At 37.2% G+C, this 10,421-nt stretch overlaps 1 protein-coding gene across 2 annotated transcripts in view; it reads left to right on the forward strand.

Annotated features, from left to right (window-relative positions):
- The first annotated feature begins 2,284 nt into the window (after positions 1–2,284).
- LOC106874417 (PDZ and LIM domain protein Zasp) overlaps positions 2,285–10,421 on the forward strand; it is a 389,352-nt gene continuing 381,215 nt past the window's right edge. The window contains exon 1 of one of the 2 annotated variants that reach the window (XM_052976751.1): positions 2,285–3,544. In XM_052976751.1, the coding sequence (XP_052832711.1) occupies positions 3,508–3,544 (37 nt within the window). In that variant the 5' untranslated portion in view covers positions 2,285–3,507. The remainder of the gene's footprint in view (positions 3,545–10,421) is intronic. The other variant, XM_052976750.1, reaches the window with a different exon arrangement.

Raw genomic sequence — 10,421 nt, forward strand, 5'->3', positions numbered from 1 at the left:
ATTTTTTCTACGTTAAAGTTTCTCATTTTATCAATGACTTCCAGAGCCTATAACCAAAGACTTCTTTGCGGCTAAGACCGTTGTGGTTTTTCACACAAAAAACTTCACGGTTATTTCATCCTAACAACTTTTTGAGCAATTTCCTACATGTTTCACTAGACGTCAATTCATTCTTACACAGCGTCCTCTACTTGCTGAAAATAGCAGTAAAAATGCACAGTTACATTTCAGTGAGTACATAACATTTGTTGATGCTTACTTGTTCTCAGTTCAGCATATTTCACACCTCTCCGTTTCTCTCGGCCGGAGAATGGAAGAGTTACTGGCTTATTTTTATTCGCATCGAGATCTTTTGTTCATTTTCGCTCGCAGCTCCGAATTCATGACACCATTCGTCACTATTTCTCCTTTTTGAGTTCGCACGGTCGTTCTTTCATCTTGGGTTAAGAAAATTTTCTTCGAGGTTTTCGCTAATGGTCGTACAGAGATTTGTCTGTCGACCGTCTGTAAAAGCGCACCTCTTCAAACACCATCATCACCGAGCGACCAGCTTCGTTCAACCAAGATTACCACCGTGACGACAACAACTACTACTACCAACTACAAGCATTCCCCCGACGTCGCCAAGTTTCAACAGGACATCATTACCACTGCCAACTGACCACGACTTCCTGAGTACAGATACTTTTACTATGTTCTGTGTTTTTTCTCACACACACACTTGTGCACTCATACATTTTCTTTCCTTTCAGTAAAAACAAACACTCAGACTTTCACATTCCGTGATTCCAGTTCCTGGACAGTAGTCATCACGATTTGTTTTCTCATTGTCTCATTTGTTTTTTACTAGGTGGCATTTACTGCCCATATTGCATGTTTTTCTTTCATTCCTTCAATTTGTACGTTGCATGCATGTATCACACGAATGTACATTTCATTTCTTTCATTTTTCTTTGTGTGTGTTTGTGCTACATCTTGTGGGTGGTTTTCAGTGGCCATCCTGACTCAGGCGTTCCTACAGAATTTCATATTATCGTGCGTTCCGCACTGGCAAGGGAGCCCTGTAGTAACGCTGTGCGCATGCGTAGTCTCACGCATGCGTGGAATTCAACAACCAAGCTTCCCGCTTCATTCTGTCTCTTTCTTGCTGGCCAGCGATTGAGCAAGGACGTGTTTAACTGTCTCTCTCCATCTTTCGAACTCACGCTAGACGGCTCGCTCACAACTACATACCAACGTCCCAACAACCATGCTCACACACACAGAAGACGTAACAACAAACAAGAGCTAAAGATGTATATATATTCCACCTTGAATAAATGTTGTTATGTTGATAGTCTGGAGTTCAGCGTTCCGTTATATTCTTAATTTTATATAGGAAAGTCAGGATACATCTAATGATGTATAATCCACTTTCCTATATATATATATATATATATATATATATATATATATATACATACACACTATTTTCTCATGCTACCGAATAAACAATTGAATAGTGAAGGTGAGAGACAGAGTGACTCAGGGAGAGAGAACAGTATAGTTTGTAGAAAGCTAATAAACAAGAATCACTGCCCCCTCTTGTTAAACACTTCACACTGACAGCCAAGTGCAGCTTTTTTTTCTTCTTGATAAATACTTAATTAAACCAAGACATCTTCCTTGTAGTTATTCTTCTCTACTTTCGAGACAAATTTTATTCAGTCTATTTATCACCCGAACACGTGAATATTGATGCTGCCGCTGCTTTTCATAGTGAACGGTGTCGCAGTAAATTCCGTTCCAATTGAAATATCTGTCACACAGACTTTATGTGGTCGCACGATCTGCTAGGAATATCATCCAAAAAAAGGAAGAACATATTGAATAATGTAGTCCTCGCTTGATACACTATCTCTGAGTAATAATAATAAAAGTAAACCTGTAGGTCATGATTAGAATACTTTTGATCATAGATCTGCTTGATTAGAGCTAGCTTGTGGCTAATCAAAAACAGCAACGATATTGCTACTTCCAACACTCCGATAAAGTTTAACTATTCGCAATTATGTGCGTGTATATTAAAATTATATTAGGTACTTACAAACACCCACTTTCATACAGACGCACACACATATATATGTATATATAAGTTCAATGTAAAATTTTACAATTATTCCTTAATTTAGCGTAATAAGTAAACGTAGCTTTGTTTGAAGTGAAGATAGCGGCAGAGTGGAAACTGTTGTAAAAAATAAAGAGATAAAGGTAAGAGAGAGAGAGAATAAATGTTGATAATGTGAAAGCTGGAGGGGGAGGGTTTTGTTGTGTCGCCGGTGTAACGTCGCTTTAAAGAAACAAGGTAACTTTATATTTCGGTTCTCTTTATTGAAATTGTTACACCAACATAACTTACCAGCCCTTTGAAGGAGGAAAAAAAAAAAGGAAAGAAGGACAAAATAAGAAAAGAAAAACGGCTACCCTAGTTTTTTTTTCTGGAGCGCATCTGTTCAATTAACACGTTACATACATTCATAAATGAATGTATATGCATACGTATTTTTACACACTTTGTACCCAAGCATACACATTGACGCTAAATCAATACATTATAAATATATACACACCTACTTCTATATACAAGCATGCATGCTTATGCTGACTATATATATGTATGTAGACATATATAAATACGTATTTTTTTTACACCCGCATATATACTTACGTCGTATATATAAATACACAAGTATTTCTGTATACAAGCATGCATGCTTATGCTAAATATATATATGTATTTGGACATATATAAATACATATATACCCACATGTATTTTTGCACACATACATGTCACATATATGAATACATCCACGCATACGTGTTTCTACACACAACCACACACAGTCATGTTTAACAAGCTTTGTCACTGGTAGTTAAGTGCTAGGTAATTTGTGGATGGTTTTTTTGTGGATGTGACCGGATTTATTGGTTTACTTACAAGTGGAACATCAAGAAGGGTATATATATATATATATATACACACACATATATATAATCTCACCAGGAGGAAAAAAATGACACAACAAAAACTAATATAAGATACAGTTAATTAATCTATATTATTGAAAATAAATTAAAGAAAAAACAACAAGCAAACTACAGAGAAAAACAAACAAAAAAACCGACAACAATAACACTAAATAACAATTGACGTTTGTTGTCATTGTGGATTCAATACAATTGTGAATTTCAAGCAGGGCTTTACATATCCGGAGTTTGTACCATTTTGGGGGTGGTTAAAAAGACCAGCAGCAGGCTTTAAAACGTTCGACAAACGTTCTCGTTCTTGCGGAACCATTCTTAATTCTTATTATCATTACCACCACCATCATCATCATAATCATCATTAACGTCACTACCACCAACTTCATCATCATCAATATCATTGTCAAATCTTTTGCCAGTCAGCTGCTGCTCCCGCGTGCGTGTTTTTTTTTTAATCCCAACACGTTTGGGTTCCAATATTGATGCTGAATTACAAACAACGAGTCATGGAAGATTTAGGTAAATATTACGATCAGACTTCTTTTTTTTTTTAAATTTTATTTCTAAGTCAATGAACATGTTTTTCTTAATGTTCTGCTAATGTGTGCCTATACAGACAGATACTCCTCGGTCGAGCCAACGAGGGTAACTTTATATATCACCTCTCGACCTGCTAGAAATTGTTGCTAAATCTCTATCAAATTTTAAACATTTCTATCTCCTACGTCGACTAATCAGTCGATATATAAATGACGGGTGGGTATACAGTATAGTAGAGATTTATGTATTCAAATTTAGGTGATGATTCACTCCGCTGTTACTCAGAGTTTCTCATTACATATGATCCTTCGTGCGACAAAATATGTGATTGTGTGTGTACCTAATCGTCAACCGAAATTAACTACACTACTCTAAATAATCATAGTTTAAGAGGTAGTCCTTTAGGTACAACAAAACAACTGTGCTTAGTGGAATGATTGAAAAAAAATATGTTGGTTTTTAAAATAACAATTACAATTTCTTTAATTTCATGCATTAATTTGTTGTCTTTCGAGTCTTGTCTCTTCTTTCTACCCCATAGATAAATGCATGGATTAACGTGCTTGCTTTTACAGACACTGCTATTAACTAGGATTTTCTGTCGTGTCAACGAGTATACCTTTATGTAGTCTCTCAAGCTACTAGAAACAACAACCAAATCTACATTAAAAAACAAAAACACCTCTACCGTCTTTTAGAAGGTGGGACACTAGATTTATACTGTCCTAATGCAAATAGACTGAATGGTTACGGCTGGAATGTCTTTAATTCTAGGCCTGCTCAATCAGAAGCTGATCTGGAGGCTCTTAGTAATAGTATTTCTGTTTACAGCATATTTTCTTTTTTAGCTTTCTTTTGTATTTTTTATTCGTCTTTTATTTTTCTTTATTAAAACAAAGTTTTGTCCTCATAAAATACACTTTAGACTTTTTCTTTGGTTAGAATATCGACGTCAGACACACACACGCAATATATAAAATATTATTCATAATGCTCTATGAAAGCACATTTATAGAAAACACACCTTTAAACACGCACCTACCTATATCTTAGCCACTTTTTTTTAACCACAATATATCTATGTCAAGATTATAAGTCCATGTCATGATAAAAAAAAAATATATCCTCAGGGGGGCATTTCACTTTCGTCATCTCCACGATTTTGTTAGTGTTTTTACAAAAACAAACAGCAGAAAGTAAAAATAATTATTACGAAAAAGCCGGCGTGTTTGTCTTTTGAAGAAAATATATTTGTGGTAGTAATTTCCTTGACAATATCACATTTAGTCGAGAACAGAAAAGCAACATCTCTCACAAAAAACAATTAAATATATTAGTACATATTAGTAAATTTACGTGCAAATTTAGAGATATAAATGTAGCTGTTTAGCCCTAAGTCAGCGCTAGCTGTGCAGATCTATAATCAAAAGGGTTCCGGCCATGACCACGTTTTGTCTTTTTGCATACTCACACCGTTTAATGTATCCTTCCTTTTTCTCAAATAGACCGAGGTCAGTCCTAGTCGAGCAGACTTATAAAAGGTGTGTTTCAACCATAACGATTTTATCATTTCTGGGGTTACACTTAGGACTGTATTAATAATTGTGCCCTTTCCTTATTTAAAACGGTAGGGTGTGATTTGAAGGCAGTGCTACAGCATGGCCTAAACCCTGACAGCATGTATATGCACACACACACAGATAAATGCACCAATATATAGGTTTAGCCACCCGTTTACAGATGTGTTTGTCACAAGTAGCTACATGGATTATTTGTCTCGCTTTCGGGAGATAATACTGATTCCTCGAATTGTTGATATCTCGCTCATTCTATATATCTGTAGTTATATCTCCTCCTTTATTAGCTATTTACCTAGATCTTTATCCACTATCTAGGTTCTCATCTATCTAGCAAAGCAATCATCTGTCTCTTTATCTATCTATCTATCTATTTATTCATATATTTATATATACATGTGTGAAAACGTGTGTGCATGCAGTAAATAATATCACATCAATAAATATATCACATGTATATATATATATCCAGTGTCTTGTTGACGGACTTCAAACTTTGCTAACGACGCTTTTTCAATAGTTGAGTTTTCTTAGCCTTTTGTCGAATGCCTGGTGGGTTTAAGGTTGGAAGAATAAGTTTAATTACGTCTCCCATTTACATTTTGATTTTTTAAACACAGTCTTAGAAAACAAGCAAGATATGAGAAAACAGCAACTGGAAACGAAGGCGCCTTTGCTGTAACGCAGTCGTTCGATCTGGTAGGAAATGGTAAAAATTCTCCCTCAAAATAGACCCTCCTCCCTTTAAAAACGGGCGAACATTATTTAATGTAGTTCTATATACGCTGTGGGGCGGAATAAAAGATGGGATGATCATTGTTTGACTGTTCTTTTTTTTTCATATGTCTGTGCTAGATCAGTATTGACCTAGGGTTGAACATCTATAACTAAAAATCAATCAGAACATTTTAAAACCCATATTCATAAATCGTCGTTTTGTTGTTTAGCCCCCAATCAGTCCTGGTCGACCAGACATATTGTCAAATGAATCGTCGTCGTGACCATCTCGAATATTTTTCTATGTGAAGGGAACTCAATACCACCATATACACTTTAAAGATGGTAAAGTGTGATTTAAAGCAAATTTGGCTACTATTTCTAGTAGTTCGAGCGACTACGTAGATATCAAAATAAAGTAGTGCTCTAGCCTAGCCTTACTCTTCAAGGCTAAAACAAACTATTTGTGTTGTTATTGTTTAGCTCAAAGCGGCGAGCTGCCCAAATCATTAACGCTTTGGACAAAATGCTTAGCGGCATTTCTTCTGGCTATTTACGTTTTGAGTTCAAATTTTACCGAGGTCGGCTTTACCTTTCATCCTTTCGGTATTGAGTACTAGGGTTGATGTAATCGACTAACCCCTTCCCCCTAAAAGTAGCTGGTTTTGTACCAAAATTTGAAACCATTGTTGTTCAGTTCAGCCCCAGGTCAACTTTCATCGGTCAAACCTATGATCAATAGTTTTCCAACCTTCTCTGTTGTTTTTTTTTTTTTTTTTTGGTGAGGTATTAGGAAGGGCGAGGTTTTGGAATAGCTGTCAATCGAAGTTCCACACTTGATGGAGGAAGGAAAGAGGTAGCATTTTTTTTTCTTGTAAAGTATTCCTCTATTTCAGACAACGGAAATTACAATTTTGGAAAAAAATTTTCTTCCGAATATTTTATATTGATTTTTTTCTACATTTTTGTCCCCATCCACTTCCGTAACCTTTACCCTTTTCCTAACAGCTCGTGCGACCACACAGAAGTCCCCTCGTTGGTTTACTACCCACCGAGGTGTTGTTGTTTAGCCCTAGGTCTTTGACAGAGCAAACCTTTGATACAATGTATTTCAGTGGCGATCATCCCGCCCTTTTTACGGTGGTGATAGTATCTATAACTTCGTCATGTAATGTGCCCTTCCTTTTTGTCAGACAGTGTTTCCTGCAGCTGGTGCGAACATTTAGAGATGTCTTCGTTGGCTCACCACCTACCGATCTTGTTAATGTCAAGGTATTCCAGAGAAGACCATCCCGCCCTTCTTTTGGTGATTGTGTGATATCGACTACGTTATCTAATATGTCTATCCCTTTGTTTTTATAAGAATGCGCGGTGAGATTTGAGAAAGGCTTGGTTGTTGTTTCCAGCATATTGCTTGACCATGTAGAGGCTCTCTCTTTGCTTGTTTGTCACCTATTTTGTTCCTAAAGGTTAACAATATTATATTTCTAAAAGATTGCCCTCCACGCCATTACATTTGCTTGTTACTCATTTAAGAAGCACCCAGCACAAAGAGGTTTTTTTTTTAATTGAATGAAAGAGAGAAGAGGAGGGGGATTAGATTTTCAACATCACAGACCATAATAATGATGACTTCAAATTTTGGCACAAGACCAGCAGTTTCAGGGGAAGGGCTAAGTAGATTAGATCGACCCCATTGCTCTACTGGTACTTATTTTATCGACCCCAAAAGGTTGAATGATAAAGTCGACTTCGGCGGAAATTGAACTCGGGACGTAAAGACGGACGAAATGCCGCTAAGCATTTTGTTCAGCGTGCTAACGATTCTGCAGCTTGCCACTTTAATGATAATAATAATAATAATAGTTTCAAATTTTTGCACAAGGCCATCAATTTCGGGGGAGTGGGTAAGTCGATGAGATCGATCCCCGTGCTTAACTGACACTTTTTTTTTTTATCGACTCCGAAAGGATGAAAGGCGAAGTCGACATCGCTAAGCACTTTGATCGGCATGCTAACGATTCTGCCAGCTTGTCATTGCACCGGCCTCAATAAACTACTGCACTCTATTACGTTGTTTGTATTGAGTGTTTCATCTTCCGATCATTATTTAGCTTGTGTGCGTGTATGTGTGTGTTTTGGTTTCAATTTTTGGCACAATTTCGGAGGAGGGAGTAAGTCGATTACATTGATCAGTGGTACTTATTTTATCGACCCTAACGCATTTGAACTCAGAACAATTCAGTTTTTCCAGAATATCCTATGTATAAATAAAAATCTTGTTTACATAGCTCTGAATTTCTGTGTGTGTGTGTATGCGAGAGAGAGAGATTGACAAATATATATATATATATATATATATTGACCGATAGATTAGGCAGTATAGATAAACATACATAAAGGGAAAGCATGTAACAGATGATCGAAACGACTGTTAGAGGGTGAGCATTTCGTCCTGTAGAGAGAGAGAGAGAGAGAGATATCCTGATTCAACAAAACATGAATTATTCCGGATCTATTGTTGTTCAGAAATTATCATCATTGTTATTAATTATTCACTGTTGTTATCAGGTTAACCGGTTAGTTGTTCTCATTGGTATCTCTGTATGAGTATGTGTTAACATTGTGTGTGTGTATGCGTGCGCGTGTGTACTTGACAAGAAGTGGTTTTATAGGACTTGTTCTGTTGCATTCTTGGAATTCAACAGAACTAGACTTGTACAAGTCACTTATCATTAAACATGTCAAAATAGCCTCTACTTGATATTATTCTTTTCTACACAAGGCCCGAAATTTTGAGGGAGGGGACCAGTCGATTAGATCGGCTCCAGTACGCAACTGGTACTTAATTTATCGACCCCGAAAGGATGAAAGGCAAAGTCGACTTCGGCGGAATTTGAATTCAGAACGTAAAGACGGACGAAATACCGCTAAGCATTTCGCTCGGCTTGCTAACGTTTCTTATTTCTTTATTGCCCATAGAGGGGACAAACAAGGACAGACAAAGGGATTAAGTCGATTACATCGACCCCAGTGCGTAGCTGGTACTTAATTTATCGACCCCGAAAGGATGAAAGGCAAAGTCGACCTCGGCGGAATTTGAACTCAGAACGTAACGACAGACGAAATACCGCTAAGCATTTCGCCCGGCTTGCTAACGTTTCTGCCAGCTCGCCACCTTTCTACTTGATATTATTGAGTAGCTTTCTGCTTTCCTCCGTTTTTTTGTCTTAATTTTCATTATCTAAATCACCAACTACAATTATGTGTGTGACCATCTCAGCATCATACTAGATGTATATGCATTGTTGATAGGCGAGTTCCTGCAGTATTTGTTCTGAGATAACATCTGTGGACTTGCTGTGTTAAAAGCACAATAAATATCGGAGGCGTCTTTTTAACACAAGCCCATAATAGATGGTATCTCTGGACAAATATTGCAGTAACAGGCGTATCGATAGTGCATATACATTAAGTATGATACATGGACGGCTGTTTTTATTTAACAATGCTTCAGTTGCGTATACCGGGGACGGACACACACGTACGTGTGTATGTATATGTGTATAGATGTGTGTGTGTGTATATATATATATATATATATCAGAAGCAATAAAGGGACGAAAGTTTCGTGTGTTAGCACTTATATATGATGAACTCTCCTACTGTAGGGAACAGATGAGAGTTCCTCAGTTTTTTGTTGAACAACCTGCTCAGATGTGATCAAATGTTTGTGCTGTACATTAGCTCACACCCTTCATCAAATTGACATTGCCTGTACACGCCAGATGTCGAAGTGCTAGCAGAACAGCGTGAGATGAAGTGTATTTTTGCTCAAGAACACAACACATCGGCGACTCTGGGAATCGAAACCACCATTTGCAATTGTGGGTGCAACACCCTAACTATTAAGCCACGCATCCTCACATACAGACATGCATGCACGCTTATATGTCTTTTTTTATTATAGGTACAAGGCCTGATTTTTTTTTTGTGGGGACCTAGTCGATTAGATCGGATCCAGTACGCAACTGGTACTTAATTTATCGACCCCGAAAGGATGAAAGGCAAAGTCGACCTCGGCAGAATTTGAACTTAGAACGTCAAGATGGACGAAATACTTCTAAGCATTTTTATCCGTCGTGCTAACGATTCTGCCAGCTCGCCACGTATATATAATCAATATTTAAGCATTTATTACTAAGTTCGTGTTTAGTTTGCTTTTGTAGCTTCACTACCACCATCACTGCAATCATCATCGAGTCCTAGTTTCCTATGAATTTCGCTGTCATGCCCTTCCAGGTTTAACAGTAAATCTACAGAAACCTTCCAAAATGAATCTTCATCATTTTCGTTATGTTGCTGTGTAGTCTCGGTTACACAACTCCGAGTGTGCAGATCTATGATCAAACGAAACTCCGCTTTGACTATCACGTCTTACGATTCTTTTTCTTTTCTGTTTTTGAAGATTGAAGGTTGCGGATCTGACGGCGATTCGACGACTGTTTCTAAGCTCGTTCAAGCGACTGTTTAGAACAAGACATCAACAACTTTTTGTAATC

The sequence above is a fragment of the Octopus bimaculoides genome, chromosome 25 (genome assembly GCF_001194135.2).
Source record: "Octopus bimaculoides isolate UCB-OBI-ISO-001 chromosome 25, ASM119413v2, whole genome shotgun sequence".
In the NCBI taxonomy this organism is placed as follows: domain Eukaryota; kingdom Metazoa; phylum Mollusca; class Cephalopoda; order Octopoda; family Octopodidae; genus Octopus; species Octopus bimaculoides.